At 43.2% G+C, this 27314-nt stretch overlaps 1 protein-coding gene across 4 annotated transcripts in view; it reads left to right on the top strand.

Annotated features, from left to right (window-relative positions):
- Positions 1–27314, top strand: part of LOC310668835 (fragile X messenger ribonucleoprotein 1-like) — a 170730-nt gene that overhangs the window by 92589 nt on the left and 50827 nt on the right. For all 4 annotated transcript variants that reach the window (XM_083422167.1, XM_083422168.1, XM_083422166.1 and 1 more), the window contains exons 6-10: positions 7376–7469; positions 7567–7683; positions 8693–8863; positions 13211–13289; positions 14434–14543. In XM_083422167.1, the coding sequence (XP_083278293.1) occupies positions 7376–7469; positions 7567–7683; positions 8693–8863; positions 13211–13289; positions 14434–14543 (571 nt within the window). The remainder of the gene's footprint in view (positions 1–7375; positions 7470–7566; positions 7684–8692; positions 8864–13210; positions 13290–14433; positions 14544–27314) is intronic.

Genomic DNA, 27314 nt, shown 5'->3' on the forward strand with positions numbered 1-27314 from the left:
AAAACAGAGCAGAGGGTGTGGATGGCCATACTTAACTTCTGGCTATCTTTTTACCAATAATGATAATAATAATTATAAAAATATACCGTATTTTTTGCTCTATAAGACTCACTTTTTCCCTCCTAAAAAGTAAGGGGAAATGTGTGTGCGTCTTATGGAGCGAATGCAGGCTGCGCAGCTATCCCAGAAGCTAGAACAGCAAGAGGGATTGCTGCTTTTACTGCGCAGTGATCCCTCTTGCTGTTCTGGCTTCTGAGATTCAGAATATTTTTTTACTTGTCTTCCTCCTCCAAAAACTAGGTGCGTCTTGTCGTCTGGTGCGTCTTATAGAGCGAAAAATACGGTAATTATCTCCATAGGCAGTTGGACCGAGCCGGGTTGGGACTGTTGATTCTCTAAGATCTGTCAGCAGCCTTTGACATAGTTGATCACGAACTTCTGGAACGCAGCCTCACCAACATGGGGATTTGCGGCACAGTCCTTCAATGGCTGTGCTCGTTCCTTTCTGGTCGGGGACAGAGGGTGGCGCAGGAAGCTGTCGTCACGCTACTCCTTGGTGTATGGAGTACCACAGGGTGCAGTTCTCTCCCCAATGCTTTTTAACATCTTTATGCACCCCCTTGCCCAGCTTTTCCGGAGCTTTGGCTTGGGTTGCCATCAGTATGCTGATGACGCCTAACCCTATCTGTTGATGGACGGCCACCCTGACATGGCCCCAGACACATTGATCAGATGTTTGGAAGCCGTGGCTGGATGGCTACGGGGGAGCCGGATGAAGTTAAATCCTTTGAAAACAGAGGTCCTTTGGCTGGGTCGGGACGATATGCGGTTGGGGACCTAACTCCCATCCCTTGCGGGGGTGCAATTAGTGCCAGCGCCTTCCGTCAAGTGTTTGGGTGTAATCTCCAACACCTCCCTTTCTATGGAGGTGCAGGTTACAGCTACAACAAAGGGGGCATTTTTCATCTCCGCCAAGCTAAGCAGTTGGTCCCTTATCTCTCTCGCCCTGACCTTGCCACTGTGATCCATGTGACAGTCACCTCCAGGCTTGATAATTGTAACTTGCTCTACGTGGGGCTGCCCTTGAAACTGACCCAGAAACTCTAGTGGGTGCAAAATGCTGCGGCGAGACTCCTCACGGGGGCCTTGCCGTGGGAGCACATTCATCCGGTGCTATACCAGCTGCACTAGCTCCTGGTGGAGTACAGGATCAGGTTTAAGGTGCTGGTTTTAATAATAATAAAACTGGCTGGGTTTCCCCAGCCACTCTGGGCGGCTTCCAACAGAATATTAAAATACAATAATCTATAAAACATTAAAAGCTTCCCTAAACAGGGCTGCCTTCAGATGTCTTCTAAAAGTCTGGTAGTTGTGGTTCTCTTTGACATCTGGTGGGAGGGCGTTCCACAAGGTGGGTGCCACTACCGAGAAGGCCCTCTGCCTGGTTCCCTGTAACTTGGCTTCTTGCAGGGAGGGAACCGCCAGAAAGCCCTCAGCACTGGACCTCAGTGTCCAGGCAGAACGATGGGGGTGGAAACGCTCCTTCAGGTATACCAAACCGAGGCCGTTTAGGGCTTTAAAGGTCAGCACCAACACTTTGATTTGTGCTCGGAAACATACTAGGATCCAATGTAGGTCTTTCAAGACAGGTGTTATGTGGTCTCGGCGGCCGCTCCCAGTCACCAGTCTAGCTGCCGCATTATGGATTAGTTGTAGTTTCTGGGTCACCTTCAAAGGTAGCCCCATGTAGAGTGCATTGCAGTAGTCCAAGCGAGAGATAACTAGAGCATGCACCACTCTGGCGAGACAGTCTGCGGGCAGGTAGGGTCTCAGCCTTCGTACCAGATGGAGCTGATAAACAGCTGCCCTGGACACAGAATTAACCTGCGCCTCCATGGACATCTGTGAGTCCAAAATGACTCCCAGGCTGCGCACCTGGTCCTTCAGGGGCAGTTACCCCATTCAGGACCAGGGAGTCCCCCACACCTGCCCGCCCCCTGTCCCCCCAAAACAGTACTTCAGTCTTGTCAGGATTCAACCTCAATCTGATAGCCGCCATCCATCCTCCTACCGCCTCCAGGCACTCAAACAGGACCGTCACTGCCTTCACTGGTTCTGATTTGAAAGAGAGGTAGAGCTGGGTATCATCCGCATACTGAGGAACACCCAGCCCAAACCCCCTGATGATCTCTCCCAGCGGCTGCATGTAGATGTTGAAAAGCATGGGGGAGAGGACAGAACCCTGAGGCACCCCACAAATGAGAGCCCAGGGGTCTGAACACTCACCCCCCCCCACTTTCTGAAAATGGCCCAGGAGGAACCACTGTATAACAGTGCACCCAGCTCCCAGCCCATCTAGACGGTGCAGAAGGATGTTATGATCGATGGTGTGTCAAAAGCTGCTGAGAGATCCAGCAGAACTAGGAAACAGCTCTCACCTTTGTCCCTACCCCGCCGGAGATCATTGACCAGTGCGACCAAGGCAGTTTCAGTCCCATGATGAGGCATGAATCCCAACTGGAAGGGATCCAAATGGCCCGCTACTTCCAGGCGTGCCTGGAGTTGTTCAGTAACCACTCTCTCAATCACCTTGCCCAAGAATGGAAGATTTGAGACTGGGCGATAGTTGGTCATATTGGCCGCATCTAAAGATGTTTTTTTAAGAAGCGGTTTAATGACTGCCTCTTTCAGCGCGTCTGGGAAGGCTCCCTCACAGAGAGAAGCGTTTAAAAGCCCGCAAAGCCCATTGCCCAGCCCTTCCCAGCTAGTTTTTATAAGCCAGGATGGGCAAGGATCAAGAAAACAGGTGGTTGGTTTCACTCGTCAAAGCAGCCTGTCCACATCCTCGGAGGTAACAGATTGGAATTGATCCCACACAACTTTAATAGAGAGGACTCTAGCACTCTACAGCCCCAGCCCTGCTCCCACAGTGGAGTCTACCTCTTCCGGAATCTGAGCGACTTTATCTGCAAAAAACCTTGCAAAATCATTGCAGGAGATCATGTGGCCCGTACTGGGCCCCAATGTAGCAGGTGGTTCCGCTAAATTGTGAACCACCTGAAAGAGTCTCCTGCTGCTGTTTTCTGCAGATGCAATAGAGGCAGTGAAAAAAGTCTTCTTCGCCATCTCTACCGCCACTTGGTAGGCTCAACACTGAGGGCGCTTCGGAGCCAAACAGTCAGTATCCCTGGTTAGCTCCACATTCCAATGGGCCACCAGGGAATCAGTTGAAAGGCCATCAACATGGGATAAAGCATCCCCTTCCACTCTCTGGAAACCATTTGGATCCATTAAATGGCGGGGGCGGACCATCTGAATCGGTCCCACCTCCCTGCAGAGGGGAAAGGTCGCGGAGAAGTCAAGTTGCTCCCTTAAGGTCTGCAAATAATAACACTCTGAAGATCCCAGGCCCCAGGGAGATTAGACTGACCTCGACCAGAGCCAGGGCCTTTTCGGCCGTGGCCCCGGCCTGGTGGAATGCTCTCTCACAAGAGACCAGGGCCTTGCGGGATTTGACATCTTTACGCAGGGCCTGCAAGACAGAGCTGTTCCGCCAGGCCTTTGGTTAGGGTTCAGTCTGGTTCTTTTCTTTCTGTAGAAGAACAAGCATTAAAGAGGTCCTAGCCTCCTCACAGGTCCTTTATAAAACCAGTGGTAACACTTGGTCCTGGATAATATTAACCACTCTCAATTTTACCTGTGGACTGCCATCTGCCCAGATTTTAATTTGCTCTGAACTAATTTTAAGATGTATTTTAATTAATTGGTTTCCTGTTTTATGTTCTTTGTATACTTTGTTAGTTTTATGATGTTAGCCACTCTTAGCCTGGCTCAGGTCGGGGAATGCGGGGTACAATTTCTTTCTTTCTTTCTTTCTTTCTTTCTTTCTTTCTTTCTTTCTTTCTTTCTTTCCTTCTTTCTTTCCTTCTTTCCTTCCTGCCCTTCTGACTGGGTTTCCCCAACCATTTATACCCCATATGGCCTTGTCCCCCTAATTATAAAGGATGACTTTCCAACAACATGGAAGAGAACTCTAGGTCTTAGCCTGCAGCTTTTACTTGGCATGGGCTATGAACAGGCCAAAGAAACCATTAAACAGTGTATGGTTGATACAGAACATCAGTCAGATCTAGCCAGGTCCCCAAATTTTATTATCAGTGAAACCAGTAGGTACCTCACCTCTCCAAAGGCATATTTAACCAATCTTGAAATACCAAAACAGCAAAGAGCTTTCACTCTGTCTCTTTGCCAGGCTCTCCCTTCAGCCATCCAGGAATATTGTTTTAGGAAGACACCTTATGAGGAGAGAAAGTGCCCCTGTGGCTCTGGGCACATAGAAACAACTGAACATGGGTTTTTTTCCATTGCCAGTATTATACTAATATACATGCCAGGTTTATTCTGCCAATAATACACAAATTTCCAGGACACACAGGGCAATTCTATATCTCCTTACTGTTCCAAGATATAAACCCGGATATAACATACACAGTTGCCAGATATTGTGCGGCTATACACCGGAGGACGGTATGTGCCACATGATTTATGTGCTTTTATGTGTTTTTATCTTATGCTGGTCTTTCGTAATTAAGAGAATGAGTATGTCTATCCCCTACTTCTGCAGTTGCCCTATTGCCTATTTAGCATGCTTTATTTATGTATGTAGATGCTCTTACCTTATGCTAGTCTATGGCCATAATAAATTCTTCTTCGTTATTTTACCAGTAGCAGACACTTGATATAATGCAAATTTGTTTAAAAATATGTTGCAACTGAGCTAGTTCCTGCAAGTCCTGACAAACATTGAGGACAGCAACATGACATTTAATTTGGAGCAAATGATTCAGCAGAGAAAACACAGCCCAGAATAACTAAGGAGATAGTACAAGACTACTTGGCTAGTTTAGATGTATTCAAGTCTCCAGGGCCAGATGAACTGCATCCAAGAGTATTAAAAGAACTGGCAGATGTGATCTCAGAACCACTGGCAGTCATCTTTGAGAATTCCTGGAGAACAGGCGAAGTCCCAGCAGACTGGAGGAGGGCAAATGTTGTCCCTATTTTCAAAAAGGGGAAAAGAGAGGACCCAAATAATTACCGCCCAGTCAGTCTGACATCAATACCAGGGAAGATTCTGGAGCAGATCATTAAGCAAACAGTTTGTGAGCACCTAGAAAGGAATGCTGTGATCACCAATAGTCAGCATGGATTTCTGAAAAATAAGTCATGTCAGACTAACCTGATCTCGTTTTTTGACAGAATTACAAGCCTGGTAGATGAAGGGAACGCAGTGGATGTAGCCTACCTTGATTTCAGCAAGGCATTTGACAAGGTGCCCCATGATATTATTGTAAAGAAGCTGGTAAAATGCGGTCTTGACTATGCTACCACTCAGTGGATTTGTAACTGGCTGACTGACCGAACCCAAAGGGTGCTCATCAATGGTTCCTCTTCATCCTGGAGAAGAGTGACTAGTGGGGTGCCACAGGGTTCTGTCTTGGGCCCGGTCTTATTCAACATCTTTATCAACGACTTGGATGATGGACTCAAGGGCATCCTGATCAAATTTGCAGATGACACCAAACTGGGAGGGGTGGCTAACACCCCAGAGGACAGGATCACACTTCAAAACGACCTTGACAGATTAGAGAACTGGGCCAAAACAAACAAGATGAATTTTAACAGGGAGAAATGTAAAGTATTGCACGTGGGCAAAAAAAAAAAAAGAGAGGCACAAATACAAGATGGGTGACACCTGGCTTGAGAGCAGTACATGTGAAAAGGATCTAGGAGTCTTGGTTGACCACAAACTTGACATGAGCCAACAGTGTGACGCGGCAGCTAAAAAAGCCAATGCAATTCTGGGCTGCATCAATAGGAGTATAGCATCTAGATCAAGGGAAGTAATAGTGCCACTGTATTCTGCTCTGGTCAGACCTCACCTGGAGTACTGTGTCCAGTTCTGGGCACCACAGTTCAAGAAGGACACTGACAAACTGGAACGTGTCCAGAGGAGGGCAACCAAAATGGTCAAAGGCCTGGAAACGATGCCTTATGAGGAACGGCTAAGGGAGCTGGGCATGTTTAGCCTGGAGAAGAGGGGGTTAAGGGGTGATATGATAGCCATGTTCAAATATATAAAAGGATGTCACATAGAGGAGGGAGAAAGGTTGTTTTCTGCTGCTCCAGAGAAGCGGACATGGAGCAATGGATCCAAACTACAAGAAAGAAGATTCCACCTAAACATTAGGAGGAACTTCCTGACAGTAAGAGCTGTTCGACAGTGGAATTTGCTGCCAAGGAGTGTGGTGGAGTCTCCTTCTTTGGAGGTCTTTAAGCAGAGGCTTGACAACCATATGTCAGGAGTGCTCTGATGGTGTTTCCTGCTTGGCAGGGGGTTGGACTCGATGGCCCTTGTGGTCTCTTCCAACTCTATGATTCTATGATTCTAATTAAAATATTTTATTTATGGCAATACTGTATATTCATGAATATGAACAGTTAATATGTCAAATTGTGTTTGCCACTATTTAATTGCCTATGCATACATGGGCTAGTTTAACCTAACTAGTTAAATCCAAAGAGAAATATTTAAGTACAGTGGTGCCTCGCAAGACGAAATTAATTCATTCCGCGAGTTTTTTCGTCTTGCGAAGCACCACGGCGGGGAGGGGAGGGGAGAAGCAGGGCAGCTGCCGCAGCCGGTATCTTGGACTCACCTGCGCGACGCGGCTGCTGGAGGGCGGCGGGGCTCAGGAGCGCGACTCCGGCTGCAACGCTGGCTGCTGGCAGTAACGGCTCCTGAGGGGAGCGCGCGAGGGCGGTGGGCAGTGGCGTGAGGCAGCCGGAAGGTCGGCCATCAGCCGGAAGGTCGGAGGGAGCCGGAGGAGCCGTCAGCAGGAAGGTGGGAGGGAGCCGGAGGAGCGGGGAAGAGAGCGTGTGTGCGTGCAGTGACCGTCGCCATGACAGGAGAGGCAGGGCTGTTTCGTCTAGCGAAGCAAGCCCATAGGAAAATCCGTCTTGCGAAGCACCTCAGAAAACGAAAAACCCTTTCGTCTAGCGAGTTTTTCGTCTTCCGAGGCATTCGTCTTGCGGGGTACCACTGTATAAGTCATACCTAATGTGAAGGCTTGTGAATTATTTCAGTGTTGGTCACTTTTAAAGATGTCACATTGCAGACATGACTTTGAGCTTTTTTTGCTAGACTATGGCATTTCATTGTTGAAAAGTACACCAGAGCTCTTCTCTTTCCTCGCTCTGTGGTGCATTGCATACTAGATAATACTTGTTTTCATTGCAGTTCTATGACTGCTTTACAACAATATGGTTTCATTAAATAAACAGTTCTGAATTTTTTAAGTACTTTGTGTTTTAGGTGCGCTAAGGAATCTACGCACAAGGACTTCAAGAAGGCAGTTGGGGCGTTCTCAGTAACATATGATTCTGAAGCCCATCAACTTATAATTTTGGTAAGTATTTCTGCTGTTGAGATGTACTCAAACTGTCTTACATTGAATGTGATAATGATCAGAGATCTATTCTCTCCCCCCCCCCCCCATTCTTTAGTCTATCAATGAGGTAACAATGAAACGTGCAAATATGCTCATTGATATTCACTTTCGAAGTCTTCGCACCAAGTTATCACTGATAATGAGAAATGAAGAAGCAAGCAAACAATTAGAGGTACTGTATCAGTTTGTATCTGAAAAACTATTATAAAACTCCACTAATGTATTTGTTGTACTAGTCATCTCTGTGGAGTCTCTTTTTTGGTGGGTTCTATGTAGAAATGGAAAAATAAGAATTTAACAAAGAAATGATCCATAGTAAAAATACTGAGAGAATGATCCTGAAAACAGTTAAGGCATATTATTCATTTTAGCTTATTAGCCCACTCTGTCCCAAAGAGGTAGATAATGCTTTCATATTTAACTCAGTGCTAGCAATAGCCCTTGAGATAAGTTACTGTAGTTTCCATTTAACCTACTGGAAATTGAAGTTGGCTCACTTGTCCAAGAATAACCATTGAGTCCATATACCGTATTTTTCGCCCTATAGGGCGCACTGGCCCATAGGGTGCACCTAGGGGTTTTTTTTTGGGGGGGGGGGGATAAATAATTAAATAAATAAATATTCCCCCCCTCCAGCCGCAGGGCTGGGGTGGGGGAAGCCCGAGCTTCCCCTGACCCCAGCCCCCAGAACAGGCTGCTATCCGCAAGCCTTGCGAGCCCGGCGGGAACTCCCACCGGGCTCGCAAGGCTTGCGGACATCTGCCTGTAGCCCAGGGCACGCTCCGGCGCGCGCTTCGGGCTGCAGCCTGCTGCCCGCAAGCCTGGCGGGAACTCCCGAGGGCTTGCAAGGCTTGCGGATAGCTTCCTGAAGCCTGGAGAGCGTGAGGGGTAGGTGTGCACCGACCCCTCTCGCTCTCCAGGCTTCAGCGAAAGCCTGCATTCGCCCCATAGGACGCACACACATTTCCCCTTCATTTTTGGATGGGAAAAAGTGCGTCCTGTAGAGTGAAAAATACGGTAATTTGAACGCAACTTAACATTTGAAATGGTGAATACCCTAAAATGCTAGCCGATTACATGCACATAACTGCTTTGCTACTTTAAGTGATTTTATTTGGTACTTTTTAAGGGGTTCTCAGTGAGTGAATTTCAGTTCTAACCAAGAATGCATCTTTCTACAGAGTTCAAGGCAGCTTGCTTCACGATTTCATGAGCAGTTCATTGTATGTGAAGATCTAATGGGTCTGGCCATTGGCACTCATGGTGCTAATATTCAGCAAGCCAGAAAAGTACCGGGTGTGACAGCTATAGATCTTGATGAAGACACTTGTACATTCCATATTTATGGGGAGGTGAGGTGCATCTGTTTTTTGTGAAACTGATTCTAGGACACTGCAACCCTTTAACAGCCATACACACACACACACACACACACACACACACATATACACAGTATTGCACATATACATAAATCAAAATGCACAAACTTAAACAAAAAAAGAACATACGAAAACTTAAGTAGAGAGAGCAAAAAAGAAAGGAGTAAAAGCAGAAACACCAGAAAGGAAGAATTTATATCTTAGATGTTAGATTTATATCTTCTTATATCTGTCAGCTTTGCGAGTTCCAAGTACTCGCACAGTTTGCACAACCATTCTTCTTTGGTGGATATATGATCTTGCTTCCATGCTGCTTCCATGCTCCATGCTGCTGACGTTGCATAAAGAAATAGTCTTGTTTTCACTTTAGGGATGTTGTTTGTCAAAATTCCCAAAAGAAATTCTTCTGGTTTTTTGTTGAATGTAATTTTTAATAACTTCTTCATCTCCTCATAGGTTGTGTCCCAGAACTTTTGCATCTCTGGGCACGCCCACCACATATGGTAAAAGGTTCCTACTTGATTTTTGCACCTCCAACACTTGTTGTTATGACTTTAATTAATTTTTGCCAGCTTTCCAGGGGTCCAATACCACCTGTATTGCATTTTCATGAGATTTTCTCTTATTAAGTAACAAGCCGTAAATTTTATATTCTTTGTCCATAGTTCTTTCCATTTATGCAATTCAATTGTGTGGCCTAGATCTTGTTCCCATTTTATCATAACGTCTTTCATTTCTTCATCTTTTAACTGCCAATTTAACAGTAACTTACACATTTTGGATAAAGTCTTTTGATTACTATATAGGATTTCTTTCTCCAGGTTCAATATTTCATTATCAAAACCCTTCCATCTTTTATCTTTTTCAAAGACTGCTTTTAATTTACAATACTCTAATCAAGTTAATCCCATCTTTTTTATTTCTTCAAAGTTCTTTAATTTTTGGGTAATTACTTATTTCCTCTACCAAATCCCTATTCCTATATTCTTCCTATGGACTGCTATCGATTCAATGGGTGAGAGCTACCAAGGTGTTCTTGTAACCATTAAAGGTTTATTTCTCTCCCAGGCATTATACAATACTTTCCTTACAATGTGATTTATGAATCCCCTATGTGATTTCATTTTATCGTATCCCAAGTACCTGTGCCAGCCGAAAGCATTGTCCCAACCCTCTAAACCCAATATCTCAGTGTTTTTTTAGCAATATCCGATCCTTTATCCAGGTCCAGCATGACGCGCAGCGTAAATTAATAATGCAGAGTTTTAAAGAATAAAAGCTTTACTGAATTAAAATAAACTTCTTCATAAACAACATGGTTCCAAACAGTTTGGCTGAGATTATATACTGACTCTGCTTACAACTGAAGCAGACAGACTCTCACTGACATCTTACAGAGAGCACAAAGTGAAACTGGCTGCCAATTCACATGTCAGAGTGAATCAACAGTTAGCAGTTAGGCCTGAATAACTTTAGTAGGCCCAAATGATTGTGCAGTCCCAGCACTTCCCAGCCTGCTTTGCTGCTTCTGCTCTCATGTGTCTTTGTCACATGACACAGCATGCCGCTTCAAAATATGATCTGAGATCTGGGACTGCAAATCCCCCTCTCTCCTTAACCTCTGTTAACAATTTGAATTTTATGCATAGTTTTTTTCCTTGCCAAATAAATTCAGCAAGGTCTTTTTGCCTGTCCTTAAAACATTTTATCTCACTGATTATGGGTAGTGTTTGGAATAGGAAAAGCATCTTGGGGAGTACCATCATTTTGATGATAGATACAATATTATTCCCCACAGGGAAAGATTTAGTTTTCCCCTAGTCTCTAGTTCTTCTTTTATTTCTTTCCATTCCCCCCCCCCCCGCATAATTATCTTTATACAGATTTATGTTCTTATTATTAATCCAGACCCCCTGGTAATTTGCTTTGCTAGTTATTTTAAGTCCCGTTGCTTTTTCTAATTCATCTTGTTCTTCCTTACATACGTTTTTTGTTAAAAGCTTGGATTTAGACTTCCCCATATTTTTCCATTTTTAAAAGGGTTTCTTGTATACTTTCCATAGGGTTTTCAGTAGTAATAATCACGTCATCAGCAAAGGCTTTGACTTTGTTGTACCGAGTTCCTAAATTTATACTTGTAATCTTTGGGTCCTTCCTTATTGCTACTAAAAGTGTCTCTAAGATGGTGATAAATAGGAGTGGGGAGAGGGGGCAACCTTGTCTTGTCCGTCTTTCAATATTAAATTCTTCAGTAATCTTGTTATTTATAATCAAATTTGCTTTCTGATTGGCATAGATAGCCTTAATTCCATTTGTTATTTTATTTCCAATACCCATTCATTTGATAGTTTTCAGTAGGAAGTTCAAGAAACCCTATTGAAGACCTTTTCTGCATCCACCAGTTGCAGCAAAAAGTTACCTTTTTGCTAGGTTTCATTTCTACATATTCCAAGAGGTCAATTATTATTATCCTTGTATTTTATTTTTTTTTGTGTCTGCCCAGCAAAAATCCAGCCTGATCACTATTAATGATTCTATTCAAAAAAAGTTTTAATCTATTTGCTAGCACTCTAGTAAATATTTTTTAATCTGTATTTAATAGTGATATTGGCCTATAATTTTTGATATTTTCCAAGTCTGATCCTTGCTTAGGTATAAACGTTATTAAGGCCTCCTTCCATGAACATGGAATTTTTCTTTCCTCAAATATATTGTTCATAACCCTTTTCAATTTTGGGAGAATTACCTCCTCTAATTTTTTTGTAGTAATTTATTGTAATCCCATTTGGGCCTGGTGATTTGCCAATGTTCATTTTCCTTATAACTTGTGCAATTTCCTCTGCTTCTATATTAGAATTTAAATAATCATATTCTTCTTTTTCAATTACTGGTAATTTTTTTTTAAACAAATATTCCTTCATTTTGTTATCGTCTTTTTGTTCCAGTTCAATCAGTTTTTTAATAAAATTTTTGCATTAATTTTTTCGGGCTCAGTTATTTCTTCACCTTGCTCTGAGATTTTATTTATAATTCTTTTTGTATGTTTTTCCTTTGTCAACCAGGCCAGCATCTTGCTGGGCTTATTAGCTGATTCGAAATACCTTTGTCTCATCCATTTAATTTTATTTTCCACCTCCTTATAAATTAAATATATGAGATTGTAGTATCTTTATATTTTGAATTATTTCCCCGTTTTGGGGGTTTTTTAATCAATTCTTTTTCATTATTTCTTATCTGTCTGGTTATTTCTTGAATATTTTTGTCTTTTTTATTTTTTATCCTAGACATTTGTTGTATCCCAAAGCCCCTCATGTAAGTTTTACTTGCATCCCAAATTACATTCATGTCTGCATTTTGTTTTTCGTTTATTTCAAAGAATTCTGCCAACGTTTCTTTTGCTCTTGCCACTAATTGTTCATCTCTCCATATCTCATCATTCAGCCTCCATCTTCCCCTTGTTTGTTGTTTAGTTTTCATATGAATTATTACCAGATTATGGTCTGAGATTGTTCTGCTCAGGATTTCTGCCTTTTCCAAATTAAGAGTCAACCCTTTCAAAATCCAAATTGTGTCTATCCTCCCCCCCCCCCGATATTTTAGCTTCAGAGAAATGTGTAATATCCTTCTCATTGGGATGCTTCGTTTTCCAAGTATCATATAGGTTAAAAATTTCTATCATTTTAATTGTATTTCCTATACCAGTGGTTTGCAACCAGTGACCAAGGCACCCTGGGGTGCCTTGAATGATGGTCAGGGGTGCCGTGGGCAATACTGGCCTCTGCCCTTCTTTCCTTCCCTCCCTCCTCTGATGACCTCTCACATCTCTGCCTCCCAAAGGCTTGCACAGCTGTTTGTTGCAGCAGCCCTGGCTACAAGTTCAGCAGGTGAATAGTGTCTCTGGGGCTGGCCAGGGGATGCTGGTTGCCAGGAGCTGAAGTGGCCTCTAAGTAAGCAAGCAAGAGGGAGAAGGAGCTCAGCCAGCCAGCCAGTACGTCATTCCTTGCTGTTGGAAATGGATAGACAAGTCCCAGGCCCCTGTGAGGCAGTGTGAGGAGGCACCTCTCCCTGGAGTGGGGGCAACTCAGAGACCAGGGGCGGCAGCAGCAGCTGCCTGGAGGACTCGCAAGGAGAGGGGAGAGGGAAGGAGGCTGAGGGAACACTCCACAAGGGAGGGTGTTCAAAAAAGGGTGAGAGGCTGCCAGCTGTGCAGGCAAGGGTTGACATGAGTGGGCTCCTGAGCCCCATAGGGGTACCGCAGAAAGAATGTAGTTTGTCAAGGGACCCGTGGACTCAAAAAGGTTGAAAATCTCTGTCCTATAGGATCAAGATGCAGTGAAGAAGGCAAGAAGTTATCTTGAATTTGCTGAAGATATCATCCAAGTCCCCAGAAACCTAGTAGGTATGTCAATTTGGGCTGTGATTTCAAAGTCAAATCAGTGATTTGTTTTCTTAGAACGATCAGAGAACTATTTGAAAGCATGACTATTTTATTATTTATGTTTCAGTTGTGATACATGTGTTAAGGTTTCAGATAAAATCCTAACAATGTGAACTATTTAAAGTCCATGCTTATCATCTTAGAACCAAATGGTGACCATTTATCAAACAGATTTACATTAAAATATGCCTTTTAATATAAAAACTCTGAGGGAATTCACTTGGCTTCTGGATTAGACATTATGAATGACATAGGAAGTAATACATTTTATGTTCTTCTGCTACCAAAGCTCTGCAGTGTGTTCAATTCTTGAAATATAAATACTTGATTTTGCTAACTAAAGAGCATAATATTTACTTTACATCTTACTGAGAGATTCTATATTGTCCACTGAATAAATCCTTGCTTATCCAATGTTGTGCACATTAAAATCTGGAAGACTTGCCTTTGTAAGTGTTTACACTTGAAGTAAGTGTTAACATGTATTGCAGTTTGTCTCCAGTTATGTAATTAATTTATTAAAATATTCATACACTGCTATATCCTGAAAGCCAAGCAGTTTTCAGCATACCTATATATAATAAAAGCACATTAATTACCTTCTTGTACAGAGTCAAACAGAGATCTGCCTCTTGTATTTAACCAGAAGTTTTAGGTAGTGCTCCTAGGTTGTATAAAGACTCCAGCTATAGTAACTGAGTAACTTGCTTGTTCAGGGATATGTGATTGAAATTACTGTTATTAAAATGGTCCTTTTTTCTTGATGTAAATCATGATCTTAAATATATTGCCTGATTTGAATTAAGACAAATAGACATTGCTGTAAAGAAGCATAAGTATGATGATTAGTGAAGCGCTGTGTGTGTGTGTGTGTGTGTGTGTGTGCGCGCGTGCGTGCGTGTGTGTGTGCGTGATTATCAATCACAGGCAAGCTTCTAAGTGCCCTCAACCAAATTCACTTACAAGCCCCCTGGAAGGGTGTGCAAAGCTACTGCATCAACACATGGCTGAAACTTTCAAATGGTTGATGAAATATGTTCTGTGCTGATACTTTTACTAACCTGATCAAACCCCTAAATTCTAGATGTTCTGTATGTCTTAATAGGAAAAGTTATAGGGAAAAACGGAAAACTCATTCAAGAGATCGTGGATAAATCAGGTGTTGTAAGAGTCAGAATTGAGGCTGAGAATGATAAAAATCTTCCAGAAGAAGAGGTATGTGAAATAAACAGGACTTGGTTTATATGCTGTTTTAGATTCAACAAGGAAGCACTGTGCATTTCTGTTATAAAACCTCTACTTACTGGTTCTAAGTACTTGTCATGAGTTTTAGTGTAACGCTGGCCAATTACATGCATACAAGTTACAAGAAAAGAGATTTTGACTAAACATTTGAAAGAACTTTTGGAAGTTAAGAGCTGTTTGACAGTGGAATGGACTCCTTTAAAAGGTGGTTTTAAAGCAGCGGCTGGAAGGCCATCTTTCATTTATGATCTAGTTGAGATTCCTGCCTTGCAGGGGGTTGGACTAGATGACCCTCAGAGTCTCTTCCAACTTTATAATTCTGTGATTCCATGGCTACTGAATTTATTTGGTACAGTGGTACCTCAGGTTAAGAACTTAATTCGTTCTGGAGGTCTGTTCTTAACCTGAAACTGTTCTTAACCTGAGGTACCACTTTAGCTAATGGGGCCTCCTGCTGCCGCTGTGCTGCCGCTGCATGATTTCTGTTCTCATCCTCAAGCAAAGTTCTTAAACCGAGGTAATATTTCTGGGTTAGCGGAGTCTGTAACCTGAAGCATATGTAACCCGAGGTACCACTGTACTATCAACTACACTTATGGGCCTATTTTTGGATCAGCCCTACACAACGTGTAACCCACCATGACTGCTTGTGTGAAGCTTGTTTGACAAGCACCAGGAGCTCAGTCATCTGGTTGTAGTTTGGGTAGGGTTGCAGGGGTTAGCTAAGTGTATCACAAGTAGGTTCAGACTTCACTGAATTGAATATGGCTCACCATTTACATTGGTAGCATGGGTGCAATCCAGAATCTCATGGTTGCCTTGTGTTTCAATTAAAAGGAAATTCACAGTTCAAGTAAAAGTACTTGTGTAGTGATAATTTATCTGAACCCCCTTTTTTTCTTTAGATTTCCTTTATCGTTATTTTTGTTTTACAGTTCTTTCTTTGTCCACACATATTTCCCCCCACAAAAAAACCCTTTCCCTTACTCTTTACATTTGGTTGTTCTGCTTATTTACCACCCTTCTTTTATTCCTTAGTTGTTTACTTAATAAATAAATTTTCCAGAGCCGGTGTCATTGCCACAGTGCCAATGTCCATTCCTGCCTTCAGGTGCAGTGGCCTTCTTTCAGTGAGATCGTTTTCTTAGCCTAGTGGCCACCGCCATTTTTCTGGGGTTACAACTGTATTTATTTGTTTTGTTTTGGTGTGTGTGTTACTTATGTGACTCGTGGTGTGGCATTTGCATTCTCCTGCCCTGATTTAAAAACGACTTGGCCACCTCATCCCGGTTCGCTGTTTTTAGACCATCGTTCCTATTCCATCCCTGCCTGAGTATGGCAAACAGAGTGTGTGGTTTGACATAAGGCTTTTGCCTTTCTTTTCTCCTGGTCCACAGAGTGGCATGTTAAAACTTTTGGAACCGTCTGAACCTTCGAAGTGCTTTCGCCTACTGCGCAGCTTAGCAGAGTACCGCAGCGATTGTTGAGCAACTCTTGAGATTGCCCAGCTGCACGACTAGTAGGAACAAAAACTGCTGACCTAGTAACTTGGTTATTGTTGTTTTATTATTTACAGCAGCAAACATACAAGCTATTCACAAGTTACTATTTACAACACGACTTCTTAACTCTCAGCAACTCCTCAGCACTAACCACGCCACACTAACACTCTCCAACACACACCAGTGTTATAGGTCATGCTTATATAAGGAACTCAGCTGCCTGGAAATCATGGATTCCAACATGGCAAACTGAGTTGAGTGTTTATTTGGTGAAAATCAGAGGCTGTTTGTGTATTTGTGTGTCTGTCTTTGCTGTTTTAATGGCCGCCATGGAGGACACTTGTGGCTTAAGCAGCCCACCTACAAAAAAGCAAAGCAAAAACTGAAGCACTTAGTGTCCTCTAAGGCCAGGGGACGTGCTAAGACTGCTCCCCCAGGCCTTCCAAGGAAGTGTCTTTCTTCCATAATTTTACATCAGTCCCAGGCTCACAATACAGCCTCTAAAGTGCTTCCATTCAGTTGAATACTAAGACTATACCGACACCTGCTGGTGAGGTACAGATTGACGCTTTATCTGATTCTGAGCCAGAATTCTTAGGTTTTTCTGAGGAACAGGAACAAGAGTGTCTTGATCCCTCTCCAGTCACTCACGGTGCTCCATCCCCCATTTCTCAAACCTTTCCAGCCCCATTAATTGAGCAGTTGAAGGAAGCCCTTATATGGGGGGCCGCTAGGGGTGCCTTGGAAGATGGCCGACAATACCATCTCTCCGGCTCACACGAGGTAATTAAGAGGCTGATGATGGGAGTAAATTAGCCTCCTGAATTCTTCCCAGGGGATGGGAAGATGATGCCTCGTCCGCAGTTGCCAATAAATCACCCCCGAGTTCGAAAGAAGGAGGGGGGTGGGGGCACCGGACGGAAAGCCCTCAAGTGAGTTTCTGGATCTCCCGGACGCTACTTCTGAGTGCGACCCTAGTTGCATTGCTTAAGATAAAATAATTGGAGAAAAGTAAATGCACATGTTTCGAGCGAAGGAAAGGGTGTTCTAACTGCTAATTAAATCTACCACTGAGAAGTCAAGAGTGATGGGATGGATTGAACAGAGGACTACATCAAAGAATCACAGCTATGTTGGTATGTTGAAACGGAACGGAAAGGGGGGGGGACTTTTTTTCTTTTTTAATATGATTTACCTAACAACCCCTCCCCTAGAAGAACTGTCACATGATTGATAGCAAGTGAGATTGGAATATAAACTGTGTGGAAATAAAAATATTAACTAAAGGCTTTGTTTTGCGGAAGATCTGGAAAGGAAACAAAAGTCTTTTGGGTGACGTAGTTACTAATTGGGATCCGCCATTATGAGACAGACTGTTGCGAGATTTACAGTCAAAGGGGGAGGCGAGCCACTGTTCTGTTAGCATGTTTGGATTGTACGTCTGATTTGGCAAAAACTCCCCTGGAAAGGCTGATTTATGGAGCAACTGGTCTGGGAAAATTAATGAGCAGACGCTTAGACTTTATTTCATCGGAACTGTTGAAATGGCGCCTGCCGCTCGAATAGGACTTTTGGATCAGCGTGAAAGTCCACACAGAAACATAATAATGCTTGCTTCATCTCGCTTGTGGAAACAACTCAGAGGTTATTAAGAAGAAAAATGATAACAAGAAGAAGATTGGAAGATGGGACTTGTGAACATCAAAGCAGCAGAAATATGAGGTGATTGGACCCTTACTGAACTCGAAGCATGGGTACCCCCAACAAAAATTTTAAAAATTCGGCAAAATATTTGGATTTTATTATATGTATTGGTATAATTCAGATTAGCTAATGTGATATGATTGGATTGTTAAATGGAAAAAAGAAGGAAGCTCTTATTGCCTCAATGTCCTCTGAATTGCATTTAAACTTGCCTCCAAAGAAGCAGCCTAAGTCAAAGGAAGCAACCCATTCTGTTGTAGTTGGATCTTAGGATCTCTTCTCCTAACCCCTTCAACTCTACGGGAAAAGAGGCTGAGGATGAGTTTCCTATTCCTTCCTCTCCATCCTCTTTGCTAGAAGCAAAAGTTGATGACGATTAGAACGATGGTTCTGTTCAAGACAAATCCCTTTATATAAGAATATTCCAAGAGTCTAGTGCCCCCATCTTGAAACGTAAGATAATGCACACATTAGAATGATCAACTCAGTCTGACAAAATGTCAGCCTCAAAACCAGAGAGTGAGGTGTCTGTACTAATTAATAGTACAGCTAACCTCAGCTAACTTTATGTTGGTGCCCTCAGTATTGAAGGCGGTTGTTAAGTCTGAGCTCGATGCACCTACCCATTCTAGAAAGAATACTGCCCTGGCTGACAAGTTATATGATTTGGATCCTGAGTTCATTGCACATATTAAGACCCCTGCCATAGACCATCGTTCATCTCGTCATCTGGTCCCCCGGGAGGGAGATGCCTGACTCTGGTACGTGACTGACAGGAGGCTGGAGTTTGCTCCATGTAAAGTTCATGAAACAGCTGCCTTTTCCTTAAGAGCTTCCTGTGTTGCTTCATCACGTGCCCAAGCATGCATTGTGTGGCTTGAGGACTTACTGTAATCTCATCCCCAAGATGCAGCCCATCAACGCCAAATTCTGACTAAGCTAAAGGCTTGGGCCTTTATGACTGATGCCTCTATGGATTCCATTCAATTTTCAGCTAGAGCAGTGACATCCCAGATAATGGCTAGATGCACCTTGTGGCTAAAGAGTTGGAATGTGGACGCAGCGTTTAAGGTGAACCTTTCTATCGTTCCCTTTTCTGGCGGTCACCTTTTTGAGGAAGCGGCATTGAAAGATGTCCTTATTGAATCAAAGGATAAAAGGAAAGTTTTGCTAACTCAGAGAGATGACAAGCAACCAGCCCATCGTTTCTCACCAAATGCTTCTCAATCTCAGTCCTTTCGCCCCTTTCGAACCCAGAAGAGACAAAGGGACTTTGAATTCCGAACCCAGCCCTTTCGTCATCGTTTTCTTTTTTTAAAAAAAATAATTTTTATTAACCGGCCAATCAAATCAAATCAAATCACATCACATAAATTCCGAATTACAAAGCCGAATTTTAAATTTTGTTGAGGGGACCCATATTTGAAGATCCGAAGGGGGATTCTGATCATCTTCTTGCTACTGCGTTAATGTCCAAATCAGTCCAAACAAAGTTCATAATTCTATCCAGTCTTATCTTGCTGTTTCCACATCACATCTTGTTAATATATTTTCTCTTTTTTCTTTATGATCTCTTCTGATAGTCTCCTTAAGCCGATAAACACCAATAATAATCCTGTGTGAATTTTTCCGTTCTTCCAATCCTCAAATTGAGATGGTTTCCATATATCATCACCTTCATAGATAACATCGCCTTTTCCATCTTTAATTACAGAACTGTCGTTCTTATGTCACTCTGAGGAGTTTCACCCACAATATAAAAACAGCTCTATTTCTCTATTTCTCCTCCCAGACTTAAGTCCTCCGACAGAACTTCCCAATATGGCGACGGCACTTTTAACTGCGTCATTCCAGAGCCCTTATACATTCCACGCTCTTCTCAAAACATGCTTTGGTTCGAAAGTTTATCTCCACACAGCCTTAAATCCACAGCTTAAGTCCTTAAAACGACATTTCTGACTTGGGGGGGGGGTCTTGTTTAATCACATAAAAGAAAGAAAGGAAAGTTTTTTTTCCCCCTCCCCCATCAGTCCCTTTGCCATACCGAGTCTTGGCGTGTCTTCTCATGATTTATACTTGCTCCTCCGACTCTTCTTGTTTTATCAGAGATCTCTTCTGTTAGCAGTCTTTACTCCCCCTCCTTCCTTGAAATATGTGCATTCGCTCCAACCAAATTGTTTCTTTTGAAGTTCTTGCAGCTAGTGGCGCGGATCAGAGATGGCGTCCAGGAGCGCTGAAATCCCACAGGAGGGCATTGTGCCTAGTGCCCCCATCCCCACAAATTCGGGGTGGTATAGGGCACAGCAGGCAAGGGAGTCCCACCCCACAATCCTGGGGGGGTAGGGAGGCTATTTACTCCCATCACAGCCTCCAAATTACCTCGTGTGGGTCAGAGAGATGTTATTGTCAGCCATCTTCTGATGCGCCCCTAGTGGCCCCTCCTTTCGTCATCGTTTTCAAGGGAGGCAAGGGTTCCAGCAGTTCCAGAATTCCTCAAATGCAAAGACAACCAAATAACGAACCCAATGACGTCCCATGTGTTTGTCGTCTTTCTAGCTTTTTCCTGCCTGGCAAAAGTCTGTCTCTGACCACTGGGTTCTGAAAATTATTTCAGAAGGTTACCTAATAGACTTCATTTCGGTTCCGCCCGATCATTTCGTCCCTTCCGTACTACCAAAAAACAAACTTCGTCTTCAAGCTGTTTGGTCTTCAATTCATTATCATCTTTCCATGGGAGCTATAGTTCCAGCTCCTTCACACCAGTGTTTTTGTGGTCTCTACTCCATATTCTTCGTTGTTCCCAGAAAAGCACAGAAGAAATGGCACCCAATTCTCTATCTCCTAGTCAAAGCGCCAACCTTTCATGAAGCGCTTGCCCATCTACAACTCACCCTCTGCACCTTGCAAGACCATGGCTTCCTAATCAACAGAGAAAAAAGCTGTCTAATGCCTTCTCAAAAGAATCCTCCATCTCAGGGCCCTCTTGGTTACAGTGAAGGGGGAAGTGTCTCTCCAAAGAGGGATAGCCAAGATCAAAGCAGCAGCATCTCCTTTAATCTCATCGAAACATCTAGCATCGGTCTTCAGCCTCTGCATGTCAGCTTCGCAGATTGCACCCTCGGCAAAACACCATGTCTGCACCCTGCAGTGGACTCTACTCCCTCATCAGTGGGCCATTACCCACAATTGCTACAGGTGTCTATCACCTCATCTCAAGGACCCCTTCAAGGACCCAATCAGAACTCTACTCACCACAAACACGAGTCTCCAAGTTTGGGGAGCTCACTGTCAGAACCAGTTTATTCAAGGCCTGTGGACAAAATCAGAAACACCTCACTCAGTCAATTAGCTGGAGTTGCATGCAGCCAGAATGGCGCTCATGCACTTTGCCCAACAATTCCATCTCAAACATGTTTTGATTTGGACAGACAGCTCCACTGTCAGATCGCACACCGTTCATCAAGGTGACATGAAATCTGGTCCCTCTAGAAAGAAGTGACACTCCTGTTCAACTGGGCCAAACGTCTGTCTTGCCAAATGCAAGATGATTCTTTTAAAATTAGATTCAGAAGCAATACAAATGCAAGTGGGTGAGAAGATTACAGATTTTATTCTAAACAGCAAGTAAAATATACATTACCAAGCAGAACTTCAATCTGCCACTGAGAAGCCCTGAAGAAGTGGCAAAGTGGCCCCCAGGTAGCCATCGATGCACAGCTCCACAGCCAACAGCCTTTGCACGAACTTCTGACTGCCATGCTCAAAAGCTAGATATTTTATAGATGCTGTGCCCTGCTATGGCCAGTACAGGCTCAGCTACGAGCCTCTCTTCATCAAAGACAAAAAGCCAGGCCATACATCAAAGGCTTTTACTGACCAGTGCCATTTGCCAACAGACCACACATCAAATACTTTTTTACAAGGGCTAGAGAAAGTAATAAAACATAGATAACCAGAGCCAGGAAGAGTTGACCATGTCAGATCACTAATCTCGAAATCACAATATATCTTCCGGAATAAGTTTCCCATACAAGGTCACCACCTCTCCCTGACAGCAGAGCACATTGCCGGAGACTAAAATGCCCAGGCAGATTGGCTAAGCTGCAAACGGATGGACACAGGGAAATGGATGTTGGGCAGACTGATATCCAATGGTTTCAAACCCTTTGGGATCCTCTCCAAGTAGACCTGTTTGCGACCAAAGTGAATTGACAGTTGCCCCATTATTTTCAAGGTTTCAGGACACTCAGGCGGAGGCATGGGATGTCCTGATAGCTCCCTGACCACGGGGCCTGCTTTCACCTTCCACCTTCCCTCCTCAATTGATCCTACCATGTGTTCTTCACAAGGTCAGACAAGAGAAGGCGCAATTACATAGTTCTAGTTGCTCCACTTTGGCCTCACAGGCCATGGATGACAGAACTTCAAGCCCTGTCAATCACTCCGCCATTCCTTCTGCCTCTCTCTCCAATGTTGCTGTGACAAGGTCCACTACTATATCCCTCTCCTCAGTGGCTGAAACTGGTTGTTTAGCATTGGAGCGCCGCTGCCTAAAGCACCACGGTTTAGATGATCCAGTTGTTTCAACAATCCTAGCCTCCAGATGCCCTTTGACGAAACGTCTTTATCAATCTACACAGACAGTCTTGGTGCTCAGAATCTGGCCTGCTACCTCACAAGATATCGATTCCAAACATTCTTTGGTATCTCCAACATGGACTACAGAAAGCTTAAGGCCTAATACTCTCAAAAGACATGTCTCATCCATTTCCTCCATTCTGAGTGCTACTGGTAGGCTGCCCTTATCCCAGAACTGGTTAGTCAAACGCTTTCTCAAGGGTGCGGTACATCAACACCCATCATTGGCACATCGCTTTCCCACCTGGAATTTACACTCGGTCATCACAGCTCTTCAGAGACCTCCGTTCGAACCTCGTATGTCTTGTACCCCTGAGGATCCTTACTTTCAAAGTTCTCTTTTGGTGGCAATCACTTCGGCACGCCGAGTGTCAGAGTTTTCAGCCCTTTCTACACCTAAACATCTTTGTATTTTCCACAAGGATAAGGTGGTGCTATGTTCAGACCTTTTCCTTCCTTCCAAAGGTGCTATCTAGATTCCACGTCCAACAAGAACTGATTCTCCTGACTTTCTGTCCGCATCCAAAACATCCTAAGGAGCAAGCCTGGCACTCCCTGGACATGTGCAGAGCTCTAAAAGTCTACCTACATCATATGAAATCCTTCCGGAAAACTGACGCTTTAAGTTTTCAAAACAACCTTAGTGAGGTGGATTAAGGCCTATATTTTCATGGCTTATGATTCCCTTAAATTACCCTGTCCATCTCACGTTCTGGCACACGTTGGACATTTGTAGGGCAGCCACCTGGTCATCACCTTCCACCTTACCAGACATTACAAATTGGACCAGCTGTCCACAGCTGTGGTGGCCTTTGGTCTTAGTGTATTGCAGAGATGGGACCCGCCTGAAGTGGTGACTCCACTGTGGTGTGTCCCATTCCATTGGCTACAACACCCTATGAACTAAAAAGAACAATTGGTCTTACCTGAAGTGTAGTTTTGGGAGTGGGGCGTCATATCCAATGGACCCCACCCTAAAGTGCTCTACTGTACACTGGGGGGAGCATGGCCTATCTTGAGTGCCAGTTGGTCATGTTCCTTGTGTTGCGTTTCCTTGCCTTTCAGCTACTTAGCAATTTAGAGATTTTATTATAGAAATTTCCAGAGCTGAGGAAGGGGGAAGTAGGCAGATCCCCCCCCCTTTAGGGACTCCATTGGTACTTTCTGCTTGGCGAATCTGGAAAACTGAGGGTGTCCAGCCTGCTTCCCACAGGTTTTTGCTCCTGTCTAGTGTCTCACAACAGGGTGAACATCCATTCCATTGGATACGACGCCCCACTCCCCAAACTACACTTCAGGTAAGACTAATTTTTTCTTTATGATTTTATCAGTCTCTCACATCGTTGTGGAGGAATTTTGACCCACTCTTCTTTACATTGTTGCTTCAGTTCATTGAGGTTTGATGGCATTTGTTTATGTACAGCTCTCTTAATGTCCTGCAGAGCATTTCAACTGGGTTGAGGTCTGGATTTTGACTGGGCCATTGCAACACCTTGACTGTTTTCTTTCAGTTTTTCAGTTGTAGATTTGCTGGTGTGCTTGGGATCCTTGTCCTGTTGCATGACCCCATTTAGGCCAAGCTTCAGCTATTGGGCAGATGGCCACACATTTGACTCTAGAATACTTTGGTATACAGACTTCCGGTTTCCAGCCAGTACAGGTTTTCAGGGATAATATGGGGGTAATTATCCCTGCCGACCTGCCCCCCCAGGGCAGGGGGGGGATTGGCTGTCACCCGCAGTTCGTCCAATAACTGCTGCTCGCTACAGAATGCGGGGGCAGGGACACTGGGTGTGGAGCACTGCACAAATTGGAAACTCTCCAGACTCATTGCCATGAGCAGAAGGAGATAAAAAAAGACCTGCTAAATAATTCAGTCCCTGGATGCCAAAGCTTTGAATTGAAAAGGGCTTTCATCGTTGCGCTTCAATTTAAGTGAGGTGAGTGGTTGTTTCCTTTTCTACATTTACTACTCATGATTTGCCGAACCTCACTAAGAAAGGATTAACTATCTAAGTGGAATGCAGGAGGAACCGTAAAATTAATTTGGTGCTGGGTTGCACAGTTCTCTGTGGAGAGCCCCAATTAGAACTGGCAAAAACAAGATCAGATACGAAGGAGGCTCGGGCTGAAAAAAATGGCAGTGGCTGTGGTGCAGGAGAAAAAGAAACGGCCTCTTGGGGTGGGGAGGACATTCAACGGTTTATAATTAGGGAATATTTCACATTAAAAAAACCTGCATTTGCTTGCATGGACCTTTCTAATATATGGTGTAATGTGAAAGTGAGGGTGAATCTTTTATTTTGGCTGGCTTCCCTAGGGCCCGGGGGAGCAAGCTTGGATCTTAGAGGAACTAAACTAAACAATCACCAAACAGTTATTGAAGTATACCTCACGGCACTGTTTTTCTACGGGAGATTCACAGAATACTAACTTGGAAAAATAATTTGGAACACTACAGAAGACTCATATTTGGAACATTAACTCATTAAAAGACTTGCAAGATTGCTGCATCATAAATCTTATTAAAAGAAGGAGAGTTGGAAAAAATTTATGGTATACATTGGAAAAAATTTATGGTATACATTGAAGGTAACTATAGAGACTTAAAAACCATAGCAGGTTTGATATAAGTCCTACGACGCGCAAACCAGTAACAATTAATAGCTGCAGAAAAGAAAGAACTTCTTATTAAGAAACCCGAAAACGGGAGGGTAGGAGGTCAAGGGAGGTGTAGGGAAAAGGTTTAAATATTTAAAAATATAATGTTTTAAGGAAAAGGACAAAAATGGTAATGAATGTCATTCCTGCGTTATGTATGGATATTGTTTATTAATCTGTTGATTAGTTTTGTTTTTTGTTTTTGTTTTTGATCTTTTTCTTTTTTTTCTTTCTTAAGAGAAACTCAATAAAAAGAATTAAAAAAAAAAAAAAAGGAGAGTTGGAAGAGCCTGGAAGATGAAATGGTGAAATGAAAGATGGGGCCACTGAGAGGACTTCACTGAAAATCAATTGAATGATACCAACCTAGAATAAACTGCCTCCTGCATGTTAATAGAAATATGGATTTGTTGGACATGATAGAGTCATACACCAGGGACTGTGAAGATAAAACAATGGGTTGAAATCGGACTAATGAAACGGGGGAAAAACAAGAGAGAAGATTGCAGAAACAAGTGAAAGAGATTTTCTCCTGACATCCAGAACATGGGAAGTTCCCTTGAAATGTTTTAATTTGGAATGTATAATTGGCTTTATTGTTTGTATTATGATATGGCAAGATTCATCTGATTCGTTACCAGTTGGAATGTTATTAATTGAAAATTAATAAAAAATATATTTTAAAAAAAATAATACTTTGGAATACAGAGGAGTTCATGGTTGACTCAATGACTGCAAGATTCCCAGGTCCTGTGGCTGCAGAACAAGCCCAAATCATCACCCCTCCACCACCATGCTTGACAGTTGGTATGAAGTTTTTGTGTTTGGTTTTTGCCAAACGTAGCACTGGACATTATGGCCAAACATCTCCACCTTGGTCTCGTCTGTGTAAAGGACATTGTTCCAGAAGTCTTGTGGTTTGTTCAGGTGCAACTTTGCAAACCTAAGTCATGCTGCCATGTTCTTTTTAGAGAGAGAAGGCTTTCTCCTGGAAACACTTCCAAACAAACCATACTTGTTTTGCTTTTTTCTAACATTTAACATGCTAACTGAGGCCTGTAGAGCCTGAGATGTAACTCTTGGGTTTTTTGCAGTTTCTCTGAGCTTGGGGTGAATTTGCTGGGACGTGAATTTGCTGAGATGTCCTCTCCTGAGAAGATTGGCAACTTTCTTGAATGTTTTCCACTTTTGAATAATCTTTCTCACTGTAGAATGATGGACTTAAAATTGGTTGGAGATGGCCTTATAACCCTTCCCAGTTTCACGGACAGCAACACTTGCTTCTCTAAGAGCATTGTGTTGTCTTTCCTCATTGGCATTGTGTTAAAACACACCTGAATGCTCCAGACCAGCAAACTGCTAAAACTTCGGCTTTTATAGAGGTGGGCATACTTGCTGATGATCAATTAAGCAAAGGCATTTGATTAGCAGCACCCGTCTGCTACTTTGTCTCTTAATTCTTATGAAAGGAGTAAGGGTGTACTTAGTTTTTCACACATGATTTTTCCATCTTGGCTTTATTTCTGTTAAATCATGACACAGTGTAATATGTCATGTGTTGTTGTTCATCTGAGGTTGTATTTACCTAATTTTAAGACCTGCTAAGGAACAAATGATTGCTATTGTGTCCTGATATGTAAAACCACAAAATTCAAAGAAGGAGCACTCCCCCCATGACTGTAGATGTCAAATAGCATGGGAAGCAGGATGGAACCCTGTGGTACACCACAGGACAACTCCCATGGTACTGAACAGTAGCCTCCCATGATTACTTTCTGGAATTGACCCTGGAGGCAGGAGTGGAACCACTGAAGTACAGTGTGTTGAATGGTTTCTTTATATGTAAAGGTTCATCATTGTTTCACCCGATGTGTATATCTTTAAGGGGCCAGAGCAAGGGCCAGAGCAAAATAACGAGATCCAGCTTTACAGCTGTGAAACATAGCAGGTGCTGCTGAGTTGCATTGATTAAGCTGTGTCAGGAATTGGGTGTAGTATATAAGGAGCAGCACCTAGCTCTGCCATTACCTTGGGGGGTGGGTTGGTGGTTGGGTCTGGTTTGGTTGGGTTGGGTTGTTGATGTATTTAGTGTAAATGGAGTTTTTGTTTTTGTAATTAAAACCTTGTTTAAGTTATTTTTGAGTCCCTTTTTAATGCATGGTCTCCCCAGCAAGCTCTCTGCAGTGCTACCATACTGCAAAAAGCCAACATCTTTCTCCCTACCCCAATCCCTCAC

Source organism: Podarcis tiliguerta (genome assembly GCF_965153285.1).
Source record: "Podarcis tiliguerta genome assembly, chromosome: W".
Classification (NCBI taxonomy): domain Eukaryota; kingdom Metazoa; phylum Chordata; class Lepidosauria; order Squamata; family Lacertidae; genus Podarcis; species Podarcis tiliguerta.